Here is a 26126-nt window from a genome sequence, read left to right as displayed (position 1 = left end):
ACTCCCTCACGTTAAATACAATGACTCCTGTAACCTTGCTCGTCCATTAGCCGGTCTTACAAGCAGAAAGATTTCCATGGGGAGCCATTAGATGGATATAGCGCTTGGAAAAGGAAGTATCCAATTGACCATATGGGCTAGTCTTTGTTTCAACGATCGGGCTGGACGGCACGCTGCTAGAGGGACTTGGTGAATCATATGATTTATGTTAAATCAGCTTGGGAAATGTTTTACTTATAAAGTGCACAAAGCACCAAGTTCCTGTATGTTACACATTTGTAAACTTCATTGTAGAAAGGCTTGAAATAAGGCACATTTTTATTTAACAATTATTATTTAATAATAATACAAAAAAACAATATTAATAGGATATCAACCAAATTTAAATAATATTGGTAAAAACAATAAAATAATCTTTCACTTTGTATACATTTTATTTTTCTGTTGGTAGATAAATGACACTCAACGTAGTCTTTAAAGCAGGTATTAAGAACTTTTTTAAATTAGCTTCAAGTAACAAAGAGGATCCGGGATGATGTGAAGATCATTTTTTACAAAATATTTCCTAGTAAACATCTACTCAATATGGCATATACGTCATAAAACGTAGGCCACTAGAAAACACATTTAATAACTGAAAGAACATGACCAAAACAGGGTGTTGTGACGATGAAAAACAGATTAATATCTAAATTAATGAACACAGTTTAGAAGCTCATTCATTCCTGAGATCCTCTTGCATTTACACAAGATATTTAACCAACACTGTACACTTGGTTGATAGCAAGACTCGAGGTAACACAATGTCTGTTAACTTGAGCTGCACTGTTTGTCCCCCGCAAAAGACGCATTCAATGACGTTGGATTGCTATGGTGTGTTCAAAAGCGTAGGATATATTGTAACTGAATGCAAAATGGTTTTCACTTATATGAACAAACTAACACTAAAATAAGTGGACTTGCAAATACATAATGATTTCATTTTCATTGTGTGTCGATTTGTTAGTAACTGTTTTATTCTTAGATTTAAAAAAAATGTTTCTAATACGATACACATATTGGAAACTTCATTGAACAAAGGCTTGATGTATAGATATCACTAGTTCAATTTTATACAATCCTTGTGGGGAAAAAAACCGAGCACTGCTTGTAAATGATGCATTCAATGACGTGGAGATTGTTTGCAAGAGAGTAGGATATATTGGCAGAGAAATAAAAACACACACAGGAAACACACACTTTCTAACACCACATTTTAGTTTTCTGCTCATTATTTTTATGTTTGTGTCAATTAGTTTGAATTATTTATTACATATTAGAAGCGTTGTCGTACCAAAGGCTTGCACTCATTTGCGCTTGTTTAGAGGCTTATTTTCCAAAAGGAAACATCCGTGAAAACAGCCTCACAGGTGGTTGGGGACCACTATCATGTGACCTGAGAACACTTCTGTATTTCCCTAGTAGACGATGACTCTTCCTCGCTTAGCTGGATTCATATTCCAGTTCAGATGCTTAGTATCCACCTGTGTGTTCCTATGATTCATTACCTCAAGGTTTGAAGAAACCAAGAGTATTTCCTGCGAGATTTTGAAGGATTCTTGGGGAATAAACTCATTCCAACAACCTTCCAAGACATTCTTCAGAGACAAGAATCCTGTGCCGACAATAGAAGATCTTTGTGGCAGCTAAAGGAACGACGCATCTGAGGTGGCATCTGTCGTGTCAGGAGGACACAAGTATGAGGATCTCACAGAAAAAAAAAGGTGCCAGACAGAACTGAGAATCTACATCTATTATGCATCTTTTCATGCTCCGCTCAAGCCGGTCTTATTGGTGCCGAGGAGTTGTCACCTGTCCTCGCCCTGTCGGCCATAGTTCTGCCTAATGCTGCGGCGGCTGTCAGAGCTGGTGGGCCTGGAAGATATTTCTGAAAATACCGGCCACGTGTAGGAACACGTATGTGTCTGAAGAGAGCAAAAAAAATCAGGTAACTGACCAAATCATGGCCCCCCGAGAGCTTCATCGTGTGACTGAAAGTGTGTGTGTGCGAGTGTGTCATACAAGGGGAAACACTGGGGGACCGAGTTGTAACACCTTGTTAACGTGACAGACACAATAAAGCAGCCATCCAGGGATTGAGCCGACTACTCGACAGATACAAGCGGTACGCAGGTTTGTTAGCGGGTTCCTGAGTTCAACTGCCTACCACGCCGCTTAGGAGGACATGTTTTCACGAGAGACAGGGAACCGGGGGTCGACTTCTCGACCCGACTGACCCTGGACTCACACGAGCTCAGGGGCGGAGCAGCGACTCACGTCATTCGTGGCGTGGAGATAAAAACGTCGCTAGAACGTGGACGCATTGAAATAGAACAATTCCTCAAATTAATTTATCTTTAATGCTATAATATTTATGAGAGCTTATACTTTAAAGAGTTGATAAATATGAAAGAGCCATGATTTCGTAGACAGTAGACACTAGGAGTGTCTGTGTAGCATGTTAGCATTTTAACTTCTGCTACAAACAAGCTTAACACATGGACTACTTTAATTTTCTTTCCGAACAATTTGTCTTTTTGAGGTATCGTTTCAAGAGGGACATTACAGACGAGCACCATGGAAGTATTTGGATGGTTTTAAGAGTGTCTTTTGGAGGAAAATGACGGTCAAATTGACATACATTTCTATAATTCCATGGCTGTAACTGAAGAAAGAGAAAGATTACTCAGAGTAAAAGAATAGTCCACATGAGTAAAAAAATAGTTTTGCTCATTTGGGGTGTGATCAAAAGATCTGTATCATTCCTACCGTTGTGGAGCAAATTCAGGGAATTAAATATCTCTAGATTATGAAGTTACTTTAAATACTATTGTTTGCCTCTAAACCTTGTGTGGTGACTTCTGACGGCAAAACTCCATTAATTGATGTCACTTTAGTAACGTTTTATTTGGAAATTGACCAGATACACTTTTACTTTTATAACTAATTTCCTGCCAGACCAACTTTTTAACTGTGGTGTCGCAACAGGAAAATAGAATCGAATCCTTTTTTATTCTGTGCTGCCCTCATGTTTGGTGCAATTCCGGGGTGAGCACTGATCAGGATAGTGTTGCTGGTGAAACGCTGGGTTCACGTTTGTCAAAACCTTCCATGTCTCAGTCCAGCTACTACAAATCAAATGTGACCCGCACACCATATCATTATGGCAGAAATCCTTAACTGGACCGCTTCTTGAAAGGACATTGTCTCATTCTGGACGATCATTGATCAAGTTTATGTGTGAATCTGTGTCTTTGCTCAATGGTCCCCGACCAACACTACCGGTTCATGAGCAATTAGTTACTGGAACGCATAGAAAGAATAGTCTCGCATTTCTTTTGTATCTTTTGTCTCTGGTGTGAGGGCTAACTGAGGAGCCAGAGGATGAAGCTGATGTTCTGCCATATCTTAAAAATAATGCCAACCTTTAACAGTTCTGTGGCCATAAGAAGATCGGAAAACATTGTCATTTTTCAGAAATAAATACATGAGTAGATCAGCAAACAAACAACACTTTCCACATGGTGTAAATGGAGTGATATGTTTGTGTGTGTCTCAGGTCTAGACACCTTTCAAAGAGTAGCAGGCAGGTTTATCACATCATGAAATTGGGCTTCTCAGTTTTCATGGAATAATGCATTGGCTCCGTTTCTTCTGCACGTTTACTGGAGTTTCTTTATTTGTGTTCAGGACTATAGGGTATGAGAAACACATATCATGAAGGCAATATACCACGTAAATAAAAGCTTATTTTACCCCCACCTGTTGCATCAAGTTACCAAGAGAAATGAAGGAATGGTTCTACCAGAAGTTCTTAAAGACCATTGGGGAGTCTGATGTGATTTGACACTTTCCTAACAAAGTTGTCATTCATTAGAACAACAAGATCGTTCTCTAGAGTTGCAATCATGAGCGTTTTTTGTTAATCGCCGGAAGCAGAAGGACTTGTAAACAACACCCAAACAAAGAGACTTTATTACCTGATAGACGTGGTAGGCGTTGGCGGCTCTGCCCTGCAGGAACACCGAAGGTATCCACACGTTGATCAGAGCACGGTGAGCCCTGAGTGACACAAATGTTTGTCATCGTTAGACTCGTCTCGGTCAAAAATGACATTTCCTTTCATTGTCATGGCGACTTATTTGACCCTTAGATGATCTTAAAATCACCATTTACGTATATTGAACAGACAACAAGGTGCCAATGTTCATTTAATTCAAATATAAAATTAAATTAAATCACTTACGTCTCAAAATCTGAAAGACTGGGATCATCTGAGGTTTGGCTTAAATCTCCGGGAACCTGAAAGAAACATTTGAAATCATTAAATCATCAAAACTAAATATACATTTTATAGATGTTTACGGGGTTTTGTGCAAATTAATGTCGGTTTTTGTTAACTTTACTGTCAATAATACCGAGGATCTCGTAGCAAATGTTGGTGTCAAATTCCAATTATCAGATATTTCAATAATTATTTATGAAAATGAAGTCCAGTAAATAGAAAAACCCATTAATGTTCTTTTAATATCTGCAGTGGGGTCGTGGGGGCAACAGCTAGAGCTAAGAGGTCCAGCCTTTACTCTCAGCAGAAACCTCTTAGAGAACACAGAGGTCAGACAGGAGCCTGGAACACCTCCTGAAAGAGGCGTGAAACATACATATATATGTAGCTTCATGAGATATTATTTGCATAATGCTGAGCGTAACCATCTGGCTGCTATACATCAAACAAATTGCTTCAAGGTTGACGAGGGAAAACACAGTGAAACACTGACATAATGCACGGAATTCTGGCCATTATTAACATGTGCTGCCCTGACATGTGGAGGCGTGTGATGGATTTCAGTCATTTGCTCGTGCAGTAGAACAACGAAGCCCCATGGGTGATGATACCAAGAAAAACACAGTCAACAAGAAACGTTTGGAGAGACAATAAGAAATCTGTGATGATAAAATTAGAACCGTTGAGCAGAGAAAACCAACATGGAAACCATCAACTTTAATTGTGTGTGTGTGTGTATAAGCCCATGGGTCTGTATGTGTTCATGTGTTTGTGAGTGGGTTTGAATGTGTGTGTATTTTTTTGTATTTGGACAAAATGTTTGTGTGTTTGTGCACATGTTCATATGTTCCTGTGTGAGTATCGGTGTTAGTGTGTGTTTTTGCATGTGATTGTTTGCTTGTGTTTTTGCATGCATGTGTTTGCTTATGTGTTTTTGTGTGTTAGTATGTGTTTGCACGCGTATATTAATTTTTTGGTTTGTGTGTGTATTTTTTCATGCAAGTATGTGAACTTGTGCGCATGTGTCTGTGTTTTTGTATGTGATTGCGCATGTTTGTGCACATGTTTTTTAATATATAATATAAAGTGTGTGTGTTTGCTCTTGGGTTAGTGTCTCTTTGCACTTGTGTTCTTTTGTTATTATGTGTTTCTACGTGTTAACATGAGTGTGTGTGCTCTTGAGTTTATGTTTTTGCCCGTTGCATGCGAGTGTGTGTGTGTGCATGTATTTTGGTGTTTTCTGCTTGTGTTCTCGTGCACCTGTGTGCGTGCGCATGTGTTTGTGTGTTTTCTGCATGTGCGTGCATGCATGTGTGTGTGTGTGCACATGTGTTAGTGTGTTTTCTGCTTGTGCGTGCATGTGTGCGTGCATGTGTGCGTGCATGTGTGCGTGCATGTGTGCGTGCATGTGTGCGTGCATGTGTGCGTGCATGTGTGCCGTGGACACTCACCGGTCCTCTCAAGTCAATGAGTTCCTGTCTCATCTGCACAATAAGATGGTCTTTGGCCATGAGGGAACGGTAAAGTCGTTCATTAAACTCAATCAGCTCCCCGTGCATCTCTGCAACCTGATGGACACAAGCAAAGAAAAAATACACTCAAAACTGGAGCATCGGTTGAGTTCATACGTACGAGGCTTGTTGTGTCACAAACAGCAGAAGCGGAGAACACACAGCTCTTAGACCCTTTCAATGGAGAGTGTTCAGTTAACACACAAAAGGTGGAGGCGCTCCAGGTGAGCTGTAATGATTGCTGACAGCAGGACAGATTCCAGGAAACACTGAGATGTGGAGCGGAGACAAAGAGACCCGCGATAGTGGCGGGCACACTGCGGGGAGGTGAAACCGGTTCACGTCCAACACTGTCAAGACTCCTGCCAGGCTGCTGATGAAACGACTTCAGACCTAAGCGACCTTGACGCAGGGTATCTACATGTATTTGCTCATGCAAATATGGCAGAGTCAACAGCGGTCCTCGCCGGATCCTCCTAAGCAGGCCGGACAGCCTGGACAGGGCTCTATCGGAGGACTGACAGCCGTGACACACGCTCTGTTGGTGGGAGGATCCCTCCTGTCAACCCACCAATGGAGCCCTGCTGACATGAATGTGGTTTAGGAGGACACGTGTGAATTAAGAGGACACACAGTCTTTATATATGTCTATATAATCTTTATCTATCTATAAAAGAAGTGCGTGTTTTATTGAAAGAAAAGCGGGCACCATACAGTATATGTGGAATCATATTTATTAAGGGGGTTCCCCTCAATTTCAGCTACTTTTGCTCATTTTAAGGTAAGGTAAGGTAAAACTGTATTGAAATTGTTTTTTTCCAATAGCCAATACATACAGCAATTTTTTATAAAAAATAAATCAAAATACAATAAGAACAAGAACCTAAAGAGAAAGAACAAGATGACACAATCTAAGTCTAAAGATAAAGATAAAGAACAAAAATCAAAGAAAAACAACAAAGACAAAGGATACAAAGACTAACATAGAACAGAACATCCAGGTACTTTCACTCCACTCCTGCCCCCGAACTCAGAATTGTAAGGCAATTGTACTTTAAGGGGATCAACAGAGGCAGAAGACCCTCATGACAATTCAAATATGTAAAATTTCAATAAAATGTATTCCAAATGTTATACATGTTCAATTATTATTAAGCCCCTTTCTTTTTATTTGGATTTTTCAAACCCAAACTATAGAAAGCAAAATGGTGTGTTAGTTAGACGACATTATAGAGTGTAATAAAGTGAAAACAGTTGGACAACATTATGAATATAATGACACTGCAGTGCAACAGTAAGAGTGATTTCTCTGCTACTGAACTCTTGCTTCAGATGAAAAACAGACCCCAGAAGTGAGCTCTATTTTAAATTCAAGCTGCATTGATATCAAACGACAAAGAAAAGGAAAACATTAAGCTGCGGGTGGAGGCAGGTATTGTTTTCTTGTGCTGCAGAATGTGATTCATCTGCGTGAATTTTAAATCTGTCAAATAGACCTCGTCTGTTGTTCTGTGTTAAGAATCCAAATAAGTTTCCTCACTGAGTTATTATCTCTCCTTACATGCCCGACACCACGTTTTCATCCTCCGACGTGTTTGCAAAGGTCTATAACAGGAGTTCATTCACGAGTTACTCATCCGGATCAGATTATCTGGAAACTCTTTTTCTCCCATGGTGTGTATGAACATCCCTGCCATTATAGTAACATGAGGACACTTAAAAGGAGTTGCCTAAAAAAGTCTAATTTATGAAAGAGTATTGGTAGGACTTGACATTTACAGCTCTTCTCTCCAGACGACAGTTGCATCTCGTCTGATCAGACTGACACTTTCAGAGCGACCTTGACTGTCAAGGTTTTTCTTTGAACAGTACTTTTAGCTGCATTTTTAAAGTGACCCAGTGTATCCCTGCACACCTCCGTTTGATCCTCTTCAAGATGTCTTGATACTCATCCCTGCAAACCTTAAAATTCAACCAGCAGTATTGCTCGAAGACAATTTCACAAACAGTAAAAAAAAAAGCTTAAATAAACGAGCGTTCGTCGCTGCCTCTAGTGATGGACGGCTCCTTGTTTGCATTATTGACGTGGACCGTCTGCTTTAAAAAACAACCAACAGCCTGTTGATGTAGAGATGTGTTGCTACCAGCAAAACACTCACTCCTGTGTAACGCTTTTTAATGTTGGCAGAGAAGCTGTCAATCTTGGCTGTTGAGTGGTAAATACACACACAACCCAAATCCTCTTCCCCTGATCGGGTCGGATCCGCGGCAAAGAAAAACCATCAAACTTGTCGCTTGACAATTGCAAAGAAGAGAAACTGCACGCTGGTGATTGTTAGCAATTTTCTATAAAATTCAATAAAGTGTATCCTGCATTGTCATCAAAGTCCCACCAAATCTCCAGTTGCTATGACAACCTAATTTCCCACAGAGTAAAATCAAAGCTTCGCTACATGTGTAGTCCATTTCTCTACTGCAGACTGCCTGTGGGCTAAATAATCATAAATAAAATATTCTTTTCCCGCTCACTCAAATTTGGATATCATTAGTGAGGCCAAGGGGAACTAATTGGATGAACATAAGAACATAACTTGATTTAGCCGCTCTCTATTTGTAAGCATCAGTATCTCTCCTCGGTCCAAGTGTTGGGGACGTCTTATCCCATTACCTTTGTTTACCTCAGTGTCCAGAGTTCCACGAGGACGATAACATCGCACTTGTTTTGCTCCGACTTTGAAAAGTTACAACAACAAGGACACGGGCCGTCACTAGATCTACCTTGAAAATTAAACATGAAGCTGAAACCCCCCCGAAAAAGTTCTGCTTTTGGTTGAACACTCAACTTTAAGACTCCTACAGGTGACTGATTGAAACTGCATGTCTTTCCCTGATTGACCCTGATGACCTCGTCTTATCTCACGATCATGTTTAAGTTATTGAGTCCAACACAGTTTTGTGGAAGCGTACAGAAGTGGTTCCCTCATCATATCATGGTTCACCTTCCATGGTCTTGTTATGACGCTGTTTTTTCAGGGGGGTTTGCACGTGTTACTCCATATTTATTTTAATTATTTTTAAAGTTTCACTCAGGAAAGACAAAATCCCTGCTCTTTGTTCACTCTTTCACAAACAGGTAATACATTTGAAAAACATACACTTAAACACTTCCAAAAAACACACCCACCTTACGTATCCTGCCAACAAAACAGTGAACTCCCATGATGCCTTTCTAAACACTGCTCCATTTAGTGACGGCTGATTGCTCCCTACAATACTGTATTCACTTTTTTTTGTTTATGCTACTATTTCAAAAGTCATCGACAGATCTTATTGGTTGGCTGGGCGGCAAAGCATTATGGGAGTTGTTCAGGTTACTGGAAGGGATGGGACCTCATATTCAATGTTTATGTTATTAAGTTTAAATAAATCTTAATTTAAACTTTTTTCATAAACATTTGACTTGTCATAATTATAACTAATTCCATGCTCTTAATAATATATAGGTTTTTGAGAGTTTATAAACTGTGTGATAATGTGGAAAATGTTAGCGACACAAAGTTGTTAAAAAAGGACGAGGAGGGCTTATGAGGCATCAGCATGTATTTTAATAGTGAAAAATTATACATTCACTACAACACGGATTTCGTTTAATTCAGGGGGATTTTCTGAATGTAACACCCGCAATAAACAAGGGAACACTGCAAGTCTAAAAGCTAAAACCTCCTTCTGTCAAAAACCATCTGATCCCATTTATTAGGATGTAAATGTAAATCAACTCCAGCTCCACGGAAGAGATCCCGACCCAGGGTTGAAGATTTGAAGAGGGGAAGATGTGTGCGGGCCAACTGTCCTACCGGCTCTTTCAATATTACAAATGAAATGGAGCTAAAGTATCTTATGAAAAAGTTGTATTATTAAAACGTTATTAAAAAAATACATTGAAATCTCAAACCAAAAAATGGATTGTTGTTCAACTTTGTTTATTAACAATTTCAAAACAAAAATTGTCATCTTCATTTGACTATATTATCCAAACTTATATGCAACTTAGAAGAGGGCAGGGAACAGCAAAAGCTCATGTTTGCTGTGTGGTGAACGTCTACATGAAATTGAACTTCAAACCAATACGTTTTATCAATAACCCTACATGTTATAAATGAAGTTAGTGAAACCACAAACATGTAAACTGTGAGCAAACAAGCAGTCAAGGGAGCAATTCAAATACAAATTCACGTGGAACCAGCTTCCTGCACAGATCCAGTTGAGTGCTTTATCCAAATCTACAAAGCACTTTAAACCATTATTAACCATAAATCATTCATTGTTGTTGCCATACACAGCAGAACATGCATGAATATAGAGCCACGAGATGAACCCGGTCACAGCCAGATTATCTTGGAGTAGAAAACAAAAACTCACTTTCGTAACAAGCCATACAGCTGCTTTAGCAGAATCGCTCGGTATTGCAGCCGCTCTAATTGTCAAAGTTAAAACCCTCTCAGTCATCACTCTTGACAGCGGTGTGTGGCGCCACGCAAGGTTGCGGCGGCGGCGCCGCTCACTCCCTGAATCAGCTGTGCCACAAGAAGCAGGGTTTTAATAAATCATGAGGTTTTCTTAAATCTCTTCCACCCAGATGCAGAAATTTGTCCTCCATGGTTTTTTAAACAGCTTTGGAGTAGAAACTTGCCTTGCTGCTGTTAAGAGGCATCATTAATTCAAACTCGGAAGGTGCCAAACATGAAGGGAAATTATTTGAACAGGACAAACACACTGACTGTCCAAATAGGCAAACAGGCCTCATTCAAACTTAAGTGAACATAAAAAAAAACGTGCTTTGCAATGGGATTGTCCCACAAGCCTTACGTTTACCATAACAATGAGATCAAATTTACACAGTGAATAGTTCAAACCGCTATTGAATAAACAATTATTAGAGATCACTATTAGTGAATAAATAAAACGTGAATACATAGTGATATGCAACTCATTGATCGAATTTATGTTATTTTTAATAATACTTAAAATTGGTTAGCAGGGCCTACAACATCTTGGGGGCGAGTAAGCGAAGCGCCATTGAGGAGGTCTGGGTCTGTGTTAGACCGTTTAGACTATTGCAACAGTTTGTCTTCATGTCTCGTCTGCAGTTAATCCAAAACTCTGCAGCGAGAATTCTGACCTGCTCTAGTAGAAGAACTCACATTTCTCCGATCCTTAAAACTCTTCACTGGCTGCCAGATTCTTTCAGGATCAATCAAAATTCTGGCTCTTACTTTCAGATCTATTCATGGTCAGGCTCCTCCTTCCATCAGTGACCTGATCCAGCCTTACACCCCAGCTCGGGGTCTGAGGTCTGTGGATCAGAATCTACTGATGGTTCCTGAACACACTTCAGGACCAGAGGAGAGAAATCCTTCAGGATGTTTGAAGCTTTGGAACGATCTTCCTCTCTCTCTGTGTTTGATGATCTACTGACTCCTTCAAGAAACATCTTAAGACATTCTTATTTGTGATTTCCCCCGATTTTCTGGGACTCCTTTGTGTGTCTTATGTGTCTTGACCTTTTAAAGTGTATACTTTAACGGTGTATTGTTTGTGATTGTTAAAGCTCATTGTGACCCTGGTCTAGAAAGGCGCTCTACAAATAGCCTTTAATTTAATTACTTACTTACTTACTATGTAAATGTCAATTTAAAGATATAATTAAATGATGTTGGAATTTATGTCTGAAGTTACAGCGACTTAAATTATGCAAATCACTTACCATGGCTGGTAATGTTAATAAAAGTACTTTTGCATGCACTAGTTTTATTACTACAAAAAGCTAGTTACTCTCAATGAATACCTGAGCATCCTGAACTCTCACTCTTCTAATTCTGCTCTGTGTCTTTGTTTATGAAAACATACATCATGGCAGGTCTTCAGTGTGTCTTATGAAGCTTTCATTCTCACTCTAGCTGCTTAGCTTGTCTCCAACCCTCTCCATCCTGACCCTTGATTTTTGTAACTTTATTCTTGTATTAATGTTAAAATATCCTATACAGAATCCTACAAAGAGAACTCTCATACTCAGGTTCTAGTATTTTAAACACAGGAGAAAAGACATTAGAGCATATGGGCTTTGTTTATCCACAGGCTTCATCTGGATACACATATTCCCTGTAAATACCGATGCCTATAAACAGAAGTTGGAAGTCTCGCACTCTTACAGGACTGCATTGCGATAAAAGGCAGCAGATGGTAATCCAGCAGTAAGGAGAATAACTCAGGATTTATGCACCGAGTCAATCGTCTTTCTCTCTGTTCCCTGGAAGAGCACTGGCGGCTTCCTCTCAAAAAGACGTGACGAAAGGCAGGGAAAAGGACAAATTAATTTGGTCTATATGGGATAGTGACGGCTGGAATTCTTGGAAACATTATAACAATGACTGCCCTCGATCGAGCCGAGCATTCATTACCTCTCTTTATTTTGGCTACAGAACTCTCAAATGGAACATTAAAGAGGAAATTAATTTTAAGCGTGAAGTAACCCAATTAATTTTCAGGGAGCTAATCAGTTCTCATTGACGTCTTTGTGCGTCTGTGGGAATGAGTTTGATCTTTTTTTCTTTTTTTTTAATAGATCTGAAAGAGTGCAAAAGTGACCCGTGAATCAATAAAGTTAGTAGATGTTTAATGTCCAACAAAGTTTGTCATGAACCAGACACAACTACAACACCAACAGATTCAGAACTACTAATTGGTTGCAATTTGTATTTCTGCTTGTCCTACATACATGTGCTGTCCTTTTTGCATCCATCTATTTATCCATTCATCTATCCATCAAACCATCTATAACGTAGGAAAGTTTCACTTCATGGATCAGTACAATACTTACAACAACAATGTACTGTATGATGCAATTGAGCAAAACATACAATAACATATTTTTAAATTGTATTGGAGTAAAAATGAGGATCTGTTTTCATAGAGGTGGATCATTTGTTTCATTTCATTGGAAAATAAAACACATCATTTGTAAATCTTGCATCCATTCTACTCCTGGTTGAGACAAAACACACACATTTGCACAAACATATTATTGTGTTGTATCCCTAACAAAGATAAAGCTGCAAGAGTTCATAGGATTCTTTCTAGGTCAGCAGTGAGAGCTGCCATGATGCATCTTTAGGGACAGTCGCTCTGAGGCAGGAAGCAGAGTTAGAAGAGTCAGAGTTCAATATACCAAGGTTTCCATTAAGAGTGACCAGGAAAAACAACATTTTAATAACTTCATGCTGCTAATATTAGATAGCATTTTTAGAGTGTATCAAATCTATGATGTAAGGAATATGGTAATAACAGTTCGTGAAATGTTTATAAGGAGCACAAGGAGGAATCATGAGGCCTTGACAATAGTGAAAAGTGTAACTACTACCAACTTGACTGGGGTGGGGGGGGTATAACCCCAGCGATATATAGATTATCAACCATTTTTTTGTAAGGCCTTGAGTCATGGAAGATCCTACAAGCTAATTTATTTACATAGGTAGTTTAACTCCAGTTTGACTCCAGGTCCGGAAGACACACGGATGTTTGGGGGCCAACTGTTCTACAGGCTCCCAAATGAAATGAAGCTAAAATAACGAGCAAAAAGTGTTTTTTCAAACAGAATTTTAAATTAACGTATCAATTGCTAATTGAAGAGAAATACGGTCTGTGCACATGGAAAGGAGACAATAGAGACGTAGAAGACAACAAATTTAAAAAGCAAAGAATAAATGTAACAAAGGATAACAACATTACGGTCGACACTGACCTGGAATTTGTTTTACGTAAAAAACATTCACTATCCTAAGGTAAGGTAAGGTAAGGTAAAACTTTATTTATCGAAATTGTTTTAAATTTATCCTGGGATAAGAGTTGGTGCTTCAAGCATAGAAATGCTGTTCCTGAAGCACTCATATGCTCCTAGAGGTCCCAGGAGACCGAGCTAGCAAGGCGACTTCTGGCAAATTACTGGGATCTACCACCAGTGCAAGAACAACAGAACTACAGATCTCGACGCCATGTCCCCAAAGAGTTTTCAAAACAAGTCGTCAGGATGACCTGGTGGTCAGTGGACTTTTAGATTATAGGTTGGTCTGTGGGGTAGCACCTCTAGTGAGGCAAGAACCGGGTCCTTGAGCAGGTCATCTGTTGAATATCTTTATCTGGATTGAGGCCCTAAAATCAACCTCTCACGGGTGATATAATATTTCCACGGGTTCGATCATCATAACTGAAAAATTGGGTGACAAAAGAAAGAAGGCCAGAGCAATGCCGACGTCAAAGTAAGTTGGGCAAGTACACAAGCGGCAGATGGACCTAAAAGAAAAGACTAAATCTGGCTTCAGACTAATTTGTCACAGCAAGCTTAGATCACACATTTCAGGATAAGTGAGATTATTGCTTTGAAACACTGCAGTGATGACGGCGTTCGTGAAGAGCAGGGTGTCAGCTCTAATATGTGGGTGTTTTCATCACCAATAGAGGAACATTCAAAACATGACACTCTTGTCTATTAGGGCACGTTTCCTACTATCTGACTTCGATTGTGTATCGAGACATTTTCCACAAAACTGAGATTTGACAGAAAAGACGAGACGGTCACCGCTATGTGGCTAACTCTTGTGAGCCGGGCTGATGTGAATCATCCCGGCACACGGTGACGTTTAATTGATCTTGAATCCCTGCAGTGCTGTCACTAAATGACTGTGATGTACGGTTGTCACGCTGAGGCCGAGCAGCTAATGCATCTCTGATAATTGACGCTTCATTTAATCCTCAACCTGAGCGCAGAATAATCATTCATAGCTAAGCATCGACAACCGCTCGTGGCCGTCGAAACTGAACATCCCTGTGGAAGCAGGGGGTGGGTGAACACGGACCTCCTGTTGTAATCGCTACGTGTACACAATCCTCTTAACTTACGTGGGAAAACACTGAATACAATTATCCATACAGCACTCAATGTATGAACATGACTTTACAAACAGTGTTGCTACGTTTTTGTTGTGGTCGTAGAAATTCTTTGTTTTAGTGGGTCATGTGTTTGTTGAGGAAGTCGATGGTGTAATCGTCGTAGACTTGCTTGATCTCTTTTGTACACACATGGTGTTCAACGTTACAGGTGGTATCGCTGTTGTGGCTGTTTGATGGTGCATTTTGGAGGTTAATTTGTCACAGTTTCTGATGTTCTTTCCAGGAGTGTTATTTAAAAAAAATTGAAAAAAAAATCCACAAAACCGATACCTTTTGAACTTTAAATCTCATGAGGCCTTCATCAAGGACTTTTAAATTTACACCCAGCATATTCCTTCAAAGTTAAACTTAGGAAAGAAAAGTGAATTCCGGTTATATCAATGTATAATTTGAAAAAAAGCATACAATCTTATATACATTATTATCCTACCTTTTTCATACCACTGTGTAATATATAGCTTTTCTTAATTTTGGTTTAGAAAAAAGGTGACATCACAGGTCACCTACACAACTTCATATACAATTCTTACTCCCTTTTGTAGTCAATATTTACTTTACCAAACTCATAATACACAAGGTGACATTTCCCAGTCATAATATATTTGTATATTTGAGTATATTGGATATTCTGCAAGTCAACAAGAATAATAACAAACCCGTAATTTCGAATTTTAATTAAAATCCATTTTTATAATAATAAACAAAATTCAAACCTTAATTAACAGGGATTCATACATGAGGTAAATATAATGTGAAAGTGTTTTAAAGTACATTTCATTCATATTGTGGTGGCGAGAAGTGGTTGTCAGTAGTTCATTTATGATGTTGGTACACTGGTTTTTTATGGTCGACGTAAGTAATTGATGATTATCAGTTGTTGTTGTTTTTGTCATGTTTTGTGTTGTTGATTGGTGTGGACCGTGATGGCAATTGTTTTATTTTTGTTACTGAATATTTTTTGAAACACATGTTGGAACAACTTGCTGACTAGATTTCTAAGCTGTGATTGTAACATGACATGGCACTGATATCTTACTGAGGTTTTTCAGTCAAAGACAACTACAAACCTTGATCTAAACAAGTTGAGCTTTAAAAGGAATAACAATAAACAAGGTGAAGGAAAAAGGTTCACTTGCATTGTTGCCGTAAATCGTATGAATAATGCAACAAAGTAGCAACTCGAGGGCAGCATCACGCGCCTTATATAACGTACCACGCTTGACAGCATTGGCTCATGTATGACAACCTATAGAAGGATCAGATTGTGATACGGGTGTGTAATTGTTGTCCCTGTTCTTGATGTTGCTTGTAGTTCATTAATGAGCTCTCGGATCAAAGGGAGGAACCCTGATCCCACCGGAACCATCGACCCAAATAGCGCCTCGATCCTTCAACAGCAGTCACCCACACCTCATCAATACGACATTAGTACTGATGGCTCAGAAGAAAGGGACTGGAAACTGCGTTAATAAACCCGAGAAGACAAAATTCTGTTCTGAGGCGAGCATCGTATTTGACAGTTTTGAGGGGTTTGTGTTTTTCATTGACAAAGTCTTATATTTCGCAAGAATATTAAACGAATCACAATACATGGTTCACGATACAAGATCGTTACCATATCAGTATATATTGCAATATCCAACAGTTCACTGAGTCGGTGCTTAGTGGTGTTTTTCAAGATAAGACCACAAGTGTTGTTGTGTATTTGTTGTCATATTTACCATCAGCAACACAGAGCTTGGTTGCAAAAGCAATTTCCTTATTTTACACAATGTTTGTCTTCCTGGATTTCATTTGGAAGCTGAAATGCTTCCATTTATCACAATATACAATACTGTTAATAATGAAATAACAATATCATATACAGTAAGCAGTACAAATATAGGGATACATTTGTGTGTAGATATTTATCTGACGATGGAGTTCATTCTTAAGATTTTAGGTGTTCGATCAATGGTGACCCAATACAATACTCAATAATTGATGCAGATATATAATGAGCAAATAAATAAAAAATCTAATTTTATATTTCATCTATTAACGAATCACTATGAGATGTTCACTTTGATCATTGATTTTATTACAAAAAAGAAAATTGAGGGCAAAACTGTAGGTTTATTTTTGAAAGTTTTTACTGGGGATTTATGTGATGCTTTGACTACTTTTGTGTTGCTAAAATGTGACAGAAATTGTACAATTATAGACGTACAAATTGTGTAGTTTATGAGTAAAAAAGGTAGGATATTAGAGCGGACTTGTTTCTTCATTTTATTGTAGTTTTGAATGTCAGGTTCAACTAAAGTTACATATGTTTAGATACGAAGAGAAAAAGCTCATAACATTTTATTTTATTTTTAAATTAATGTAGATTCCTTATCTATTTATTAAACTCCCACTGAAAAAACATACCACAGTGATATTTTATATTATACTAAATATAGACAAAGACAAATGATTGCAGTGATTTAGACCTCAATCTATTTCTCATTTTCTCTAAAAAGGTTTTGTATTATCTTGTTTATTTTTCTTGTTTATTTATTACTTGAGCTAATGAACTATAACAAATTCCGGAACTCCTTACGATTTCCCCGGAGATCTGTGACTGTTTATCTTAGACGGCGCGAGTCTTTCCTCATTTCACTTTCCTATTAATCCATTATGTTTGAGCTCAGAGAGGCACATCCACCGGGACACGTTAACACCCACTCACTCTGAGTGCTTCCGAGAAATGCCTCAAAAACTTTTTCAGTTCTGTGTGTCATTTGAGGTGTCGTTTGTACATCTGGTGAACACGGGGAGACCGAAATAACGGTTCTGCACCGTCGCGACCCGGAGCGTGAATGATCGATGGAACCACGGGAAGAGACGTGGACACATAAAAACCATGTTACAATGTCAGCTGGTGAACGACAGGCCTGGGCCTGAAAGCAACAACAAGCAGGACATTCTGTCCATCCGTTTACCCCTTCAATGCCAAAAGACACTCAACTTCCTGTCCGTCACACAAAAGTGATTTCAAGGGAAAAATACATTTATGATTATGATCTGCAAGGGAACGGGTTCAATCGGTTCTAACACTCAACCTCCTCTTATGTGAGAGAGAGTGGCAAGAATTTAAACGTCGATACGTCACTAGCCTCCAGCTATTCTTCTGCGTACATGTGGTTTGTCTGTGGGTTAAATCAATTCCCTGGTTCTACTTTCGTATCCAGGTCTTCATTATCGATAATATAACATCAGCTTGGTGCGACCATCAGGGGGTTGAACACACTTGTGACTGGACCATTTGTTTTAGATGCTACTTCTATACACACAGACAGGTAAGTGTGTGAATGGTGTGTGAACTTGAGGAATCTGAGCAGTTGAGCCAGTAATGGTTCAGTTCAAAGCACTGTTGCAACAAACATAGAGGTCAAAGATCAAGTTCATAAGACACTTCTAAAGTTAGCTTAGTTAGTAGAGCTCCTGCATTTACAATAGAGCCCCTTTCCCATGTTAGCGAGGAGGACGCCATGACAGGCGAACACAGTTATGACCATATTTAAACGTTTGAACGCTTTTGGCTAATCAGTCAATACAAGCATGAAAAGTCCTCCAGCCAACCTGACATAGATTATCAATCAATAGGTTACATTTTCTTAAACACTGGGGGAAGTAAATAAATAACAATTCAGAAATTCAGAAATTTCCCTGAGAGTGTCATCTCAAAGGGATCAATAAAGTGCAGTCTAAGTCTAAGTGTAAGACTAAGTCTTCCCCCTACACTGCCAGGTCAGACTCTAGAAAAGTTCTTATTATAGAGAGGAGTGAAGAGCCAAAATATGATGGAAAAATAAAATAAATATGCCAATAAAATATTTAAAAACATGTTTGTATAAAACTAACTGATAAAAAATAAGATAATTTTAAGTATTTCAATATTTAATTAAATTATTTTAAGTGGCACGAAATGTTCACAAAAAGGTTAACAAGAAAAAGGGGGAAAAGTCCTAAAAAACATGAATTGATGTGTGTCTTAAATAGATGTTGGACTTTATTGTATCATCAGTGTCTGTTTGTACAAAACTCTACTTTCATTGAAATATTTACATTAGAAAATGTGCTTTAAAATTTTGATTCTTATTTTCAGAGCTATTCAAGGTTAGGCAACATCTTAAGACATTTTCATTCGTGCAGGCTTTTCCTTGATTTTCTGAGACTCCTGTGTTTGTCTCAGTGTTATCTTGACCTTTTAAGCATATATTTTATGCAGTTTTGTTTTGATTTTTTAAGCGCTTTGTGACCCTGGTCTGGAAAAGCGCTCTATAAATAAAAATGACTTACTTACTTACTTACTTAAGCTCCGCCCACTGAAAACACTTCACACCACAACCATTCCACTCTGCTGTGATTGGTCAAACATCGAGGTTTGTCACCGCTTGTCATCAATCCCGAAAGTCTCCAACTCCAACGGAATCGATGTAAAAAACAAAGCAAGTCGGGATTACAGCTGGATTTCTGGAGGAGGAGTGAAGCCATAATTACGTCATTATTGACTTCGCTCTCGTAACCTCTTATTCGCTGAGATTTCAGTCGGGGGAGAACTTTATTGGTTAAAAAATGATTATGATGAGGGAGTTACATCAACGAGTATTCCTGTTCAATTGATCTAAAGCATCGCCCATGATCTTTATACTGTAAATATAGCATCCAGATGGATCGACACGATAATGTCAGCAGAGAAAAAAAACATCATGCTTGAAGTGAGCAGTGTCCCCCAGGTTAATGATGGTAATCCTTGTCCAATATTTACTTGTGTCGGCGCTGTCTGTGTAACCAACAAGGCCCGACGTGACATTTATGAAAAAATCAATAAGCGCTTCAGTCGGGTTTTCCACTCCCCGGCTACAAAAGCAAGACGGCTGAATCAGAGGAGCCGACAGCTATGAATGTAAATCGCCGGGTAACTGAACACTGACATCAACACGCGCTGTGACGCTACAGAGTTAGACCTTGATGTACATGGACGAATAATGGAAATCAATAGTGTTTTCATCTTTTTAGAGTTCATCACTCCACTTGTTCACTGTTCACTCTTTTTTCAGGCAATTACATTTCCTCAGCGGCCACATTATATACTGTGACAGTTGTTAGGGGCCATGAAGTCAAATGAAGGAAGGGATGAATGAAATGAGTTTTACTATATATCGGAAAAAAAAAATAATAGATCTTTTTTAAAATAAAAAGGACATAAATAATCTTAAAATGTAATTTCATAGCATATTGTGTAATTATGCATAAATAGTGTGTATTAGGTATAATAAAGAGCCTTCAGAAAAAAAAACGTTTAAAATTTATATTCTTTTTGTAACAACAATAAAAGAATGTATCGCAAAATATGAAGTGTGGTTCTCTATGAGTTATGTATCTTAAAAATAAATCTAAATTAGCGTTTTTATTGTAATGTACAACATTTCACTTAGAATTATAACATGAAACAGTTTAATTTAAAATATTCCCCCCCCAGAAAAAAAAGAGGAAAAGAGATAAAATAAATCTTCAAATAAAGACTTTAACATGTTTTATATTAAAATCAAGCCGTCAGAAACATTCACGCGAGCCACGTAATAAGAGGGTAGATGTAGGGACCATAGATTTTCATTAAAGATGGATTGTTATCATAAAATTGAGGTTTTCATTTAGTCCTAAATCCAAAAAAAATGATCTAAACACATTAGGAAAGACTGAAATAGTTTAACTAAAAAAGTTTAAAAAAAAAAAGAAAAATGCAATCGATTGATAATTAGTAGATAGATTTGAGTTTCTTTAAAAGCCCAGCTTCACATTGCAGCTCATTTTTCTCGGCATAAAGGAGCATCATTTCCTCATCGCGTCCTGAATCAGCAACACTCCAATTAACGCTGATCAGAGGCGGCGATGAGCGCCTGCATTAAGATATAAATGTTCCTCACCTCGATGAGCTTCCGCTCGTAGCTGGCGGCCAACTCCTCGATGTCCCCCATGCTCTTATTCTGAGGGGCCGGCGTGTGCTCTTCACTGGGCTGCAGCACCGACACCCCTGAACAGAGACAGAAACAAGGGTTAATTTGAGATTAGAGATTTGAATTTTACACATTCTGTCCATGAAAAACAGGGTCAGAGAGAATCACGTTCATGAAGGTTTCCATTCGTCCATGTCATGTCAAATGAAACAACAACAATGGCAAGGTTGAGTTTATGACTCTTAGATCCGCTGATGTATGTTATGTATTTCTCTCTCCTTGCAAGTAAATCGTGTGTGACTCTCCGTTCTTTGCTTGAGTTTCATCTTTGAGACACAATCTAACCATGACAACACCAGATTAGGTAACATTTAAAAAATTGTAATTATGTTTTATTAAAACCCTCGGAAATAACAATAAACCTTCAATGAGCATCAAGTCTGGCTGATTATGGGCTAGTGCCTAAAGTGATAGTTCACCTATAATTAAATTTCACTCATTTTCTACTTACCCTCATGTCAACAAAGGGTTGGGATTAATCTGTTCCATCTAAGAGTTAAGGGCATGAATGTAGAATCCATTTTAATGTATTGATTGGCGCTCACTCGTCCATACCTCCATGGTGCTCGTCTCTAACGTCCATCTTCTACTGAAGCCTCGAAATTAATAATTGTTCTGGAAAAACTTAATACAAGAGGGACTTTACAAACCAGCATAACAGAGGTATTCGTATTTTTTGTCTTTTTGTACGAACATAAGGACAACTTGGCATCAGTCCCTATATATAAATTGACTTGCATTTTTGCCCTAAACTTCAAAAAGGAACTGATTACAAAAGAGTGTTGGCACACAGAGATGTTTTGTTCTTGTACTTCTTTTAAATGAAGACGTTTCTGTTTCAGCCTCTGACGGATGGTAGAGTTGGGAAGCAATACAGCCGCTCACTAACTGGCTGAAGTCATTAGCACGGAGCCTGAAGTGTTGCTGCTGAGCCCCGAACATCAACTGGTTCTGGTCCTTTCAGCAGGAAAGCAACAACAAAGGTTGGATGAAGTGAGAGCTCTGTATCCCGGCAAACAGGAGACGGATTGTTTCTTCACCTCCTCAGAACCAAATGAGAGTTTGGTCGTTGCAGAACAAAGGCGGTGAGGCTCGACAGGTGCGTCGCTGAGACGAACACAAACACAACTTTGACACCTTCAGAAAGACCGGAGGATTTCACTTCTGAACACTTCCAGGTGCGATCAGAAGGAAGCAGCAAGAGTGTGAACGAATCGGAAGGTTTTTTAACAAAACAACAGTAGACGTGAAACCGTCGACAACATCACCAAACATTTGAAGGATTCTCTTGTTTTTGTTATGATGTGTTTAAAAGAAATAATCCACTGTCCATGTATGACCAGCATTATTTTTTACTATTATGGTTTTTGTTATTGATTTTAGTTTACATCCTTTAAGTTCATGAATATTGTACATTTTTGTTCAAGTTGTTTATTATATTGTTATTCTTGTTCTAGTAGTTTTTGTTTTTATTCTTATTATTATCGTTTTTCTTGTTCTTTCTTGTTCTTGTTATTCTCGTAGTTCTTGTGCTTTTTTGTTTTGATCATTTTTAATAATGCTGTTCCTTTTTGTTCTTACTCTTGTTTTTACTCTTTTTCTCTTACTCTGGTCCATATTTTTTTTCTTTCTCCCATGATTTTTGTTTTTATTATGCTTGTTCTTTTTGTTCTGTTTTGTTTGTTGTTGCTCTCGTTACATTTTGTTTGCTTGCTTTTTTGTTTGTTTATAACGTTATTATTTATTATTATTCTTGTTCTTTTTCAGAATGAGAATCAGAACCAACTGTATTGCCAGTAATGTAAAAAAAACAAAACAGGAATTGTTCATGGTGAAGTGGAAAAATGTAGACAATCACCAAAGCATCCATTTGCGACATTGTTGTGTTGAATTTTGCCTTGTTTTTCTTGTTCTTTTGGTTCTTGTTATTCTGATAGTTCTTTTTGTATTTATGGATATTATATTATATATTTTTATTGCTGCTGTTCATTTTTGTTCCTGTTCTTGTTCTTACTCTTGTTCCTTACTTTGTTTTTCCTTATCCCATGATTTTTGTTTTTCTTATCCTTGTTCTTATTGTTCTGTTTTTTTGTTGCTCTCGTTATATTTCGTTTGCTTTCTTTTTGTTGTTCTTTTTTGTTTGTTTTTAATGTTATTGTTTATTCTTGTTCTTTCAATTATTTCTCTTGTTCTTTTTCAGAATGAAAATCAAAAACAGCTTTATAGCCAGTAATGTAAAAAACTAAAAACAGGAATTCTTCAGGGTGAAGTGAAAAAACTGAGACAATCACAGAGGCATCCATTTGTAGCATTGCTGTGTTGAATTATTTGGTTTTCTTGTTCTTTTTGTTCTTGTATGCTCTTTCATCGCCTCTGTAACAAATGTAAATGTAAATAAATAAAAATAATCTTGCTTAAACGTCATCATCATCAATACACACCTTCAAGAAATGATAGAAGCTTCACACTCACAATTCGACCCACACACTGTGATTCATGCAAATATTTTCATACTTTCACCGATTTTCCCCAAAACACACCCAGTTACGCTCCGGGATCTGACGAGGCCAATACCACAGTCAATTTTCCTCCTCAGTTTCCCAGCGCTGTGCCTTTTCTTGCCGCTCCAGCTTGATTTCATACCTGTCAGGCTCTTTATCCTGACAAACGCAGGGGGGTGTGAGCCCGAAGAGAGAAGGAGGAGCAGCAAGCAAGAGGGGAATCACAGATGTTCTCCACAGATGTTCGTTAATAACTAAACTAACAGATCCAGGCTTCCCAGCAGCTGCACGAGTGGAGGACAACTCTGGGAATGATCGGAATTAAACTGATAATGTGTAGAGTTGATCCAGTTCCCGTCCCAGAGGTGCAAATCCCCTACGGCGGTTCCCAGGCATGTGTGCGTCTCCAGGGACGCCACAGATTACGAGGCGGTGGATCGTGAAGAGACGAACAACAGTGACTGACAGACGAGGAGATTCCCTGGAAGAGCACTAGATGTTCCAATCTAGCAGATTAACAGGGTCAGAGAATTTTGATTCTCATTTAAAAAAGGTATTTGACTTAAACTTTTTTTTTGTTGTTTTTAATGAAGTTGACATCAAGTTTTTGCATTTGCATTTCATTGACTCATTATCTTTCATTCATCCTGAAGGTGTACTCATCATTTTCTGGACGGATTCCCCATTGAAACTTCAGAATCTGTCCTGGCTACCTGGACATGGATAATTGTGAAGGTATAATGTGTCTTCTTTTTTATTAAATTTGACTTCAAATATAGTTATTTCAAAAAATGAGTGGAACCTTGTATGGTTTGATTATCACATTTTATTTAGCAAAATTAACAAATACTGTGACTAAAGCCCTATTTGCATGGGATAAGTATTACCTGGGGACCTCTGTGTTTTGTGAATGACCCCCCTCCTCTGTGTTATTTTAAGTGCATTCACAATGGATAAGCGACGTCTGTAAAATATTCAATAGTCATTTTAACTGACATTACCTAGAGATACAGATGTAAAAAGGAGCACAATTTCTAAAAGAGACAGTGAGGGTAGTAACCAAGAGTTCTTCGTTTAGAGAAGATAAAGTGGAAAACTGTTTATTTTCTTTCGTTTCTCAACGTGCACACGGTCAACAGCGAGAGCGCTGCCCTGCACATAAATTTGCCACAACATTATTCTTACAGAAGAGACAGTCTGTGACAGTAGTGTAACCGAGTGTATTCGTGTGGGAAACAACGAGGCTGGAACTTAGTTTGTAGCTGTGCAGCGCGCACGTCTTCTTTACTTTTGTCATGTGGAACACACCCCGCACAATAAAGACCTCCATCTACTTCCTTTTCAACCCCTTCAAAATAAAACAGCGGAAGTAAATATCAACACAATGGCGAGTGCCTAGAAGTCCGTTGCAGTTGCAAATATGAGGCCTTCAGAATTACAAACACAGACATACGGATTCACACGGGATTAGTATTATCCCGACGTCTGTGTTTGGTGAATCAAGGTAGGTAATTTGCGGCGGAATTATTACATTACAAATCACAGACATGGCACATTCGCAAGGGATTAAAACTCAGACATTCTCTGCAATTCTTACAAATTACCAGAGGTCCACAGGTAATACTTATTTTGTGCGAATAGGGCTTTAGTGAGGAGCTATAGCTGTCAACAGCTACTTTTAACCATTATCAATAGACATTTTGCCGACATTCATTAAATCATCAGAAATAATAAAGGCCTACTTTTTTCATCCATGAGCAAAATAATACTGTGATTATTATTTACTGCTACAAGTACAAAGCTAGGGTTGACTTTGGCCAAGACCTCAACAATATTTTTCCAGACAAAAAGGTTTTTATGCTAAAATGAAACCCTAGAAACAAGATTATACAACCAGTGTTGTCGTCAATTAACAGCCAAGCTTCCATTTCACTTGCCTGTAGTGAATTGTTCAGGTCCACAAAAGCAGGTGCGAGACACGATATTAGTTGTGAAGCATTGACGAATTCAAGGTCAGTTGCCAAACCCATGATTTCCAAGTCATTTACACCAGATCATTCTTTTAGTATTCACAGCCCTGATCTTTGACCTGTCCTTTTCACCAGTGGTTGTACAAAATACTGAATATGAGCAAAGAAAATATGAGCATGTATGAAGAGATGATCTTGTTACGGTGAGGACTTCACCCACGAGTGTTTCGCTTGCGGATAAATTTACCTCAAAGAACTAAAAGAGGCAAATATTAAAGACTTAAATGCTTGTTTTCGGTGTAAAATTCCTTAATTCCTTAATCAATTATTAATGATATTGATTATTGAAATATAGTACATTTGCTATGGAAAGGAACACTCTGTTTTGCTCACCAGCTTAAAGTGAAATCCCATTAAAATAGTCTGATTTGATTTCCAAGGATGTGCAGAATATATGTATGAGGATGTTTTACATAACAATGCTTTAGGCTGCAGTGTAGCCAAAATACCATTTGAAAATGTTTTTGTTTCTTCCTATTCCAGTTCAGTCCAAAAACTGTCCCCATCCAATCTTACACACACTGTTTTACATTTCTCCCGACTGGTAGACATGTCACTTACAATAACAAGAAACTGGATCAATTTCATGCGCTATTTCTAAGAAAGATGTTTTTGAGAAAATATGGGGTTTTCCCCGAGGTGTCGGAAATGTTGTTTCAGTTTTTCATTGGTTTTATTCCCCCGTCTCTAACTGGACAGTAAATAAGAAAACAAGT

The 26126-nt window shown here is 38.3% G+C and overlaps 1 protein-coding gene across 1 annotated transcript in view; it reads right to left on the bottom strand.

Annotated features, from left to right (window-relative positions):
• The window catches only part of snx29 (sorting nexin 29), a 114674-nt gene that overhangs the window by 34769 nt on the left and 53779 nt on the right, over positions 1-26126 (bottom strand). The window contains exons 15-18 of the mRNA XM_087783788.1: positions 20790-20896; positions 5776-5892; positions 4286-4341; positions 4020-4101 (exon numbers count right to left, since the gene is read on the bottom strand). Coding sequence (XP_087639914.1) covers positions 4020-4101; positions 4286-4341; positions 5776-5892; positions 20790-20896 — 362 coding nt within the window. The remainder of the gene's footprint in view (positions 1-4019; positions 4102-4285; positions 4342-5775; positions 5893-20789; positions 20897-26126) is intronic.

This window comes from Callionymus lyra, chromosome 2 (genome assembly GCF_982586985.1).
Source record: "Callionymus lyra chromosome 2, fCalLyr1.hap1.1, whole genome shotgun sequence".
NCBI classification, from domain to species: domain Eukaryota; kingdom Metazoa; phylum Chordata; class Actinopteri; order Syngnathiformes; family Callionymidae; genus Callionymus; species Callionymus lyra.
This window is presented reverse-complemented; position numbering and strand designations above follow the sequence as displayed.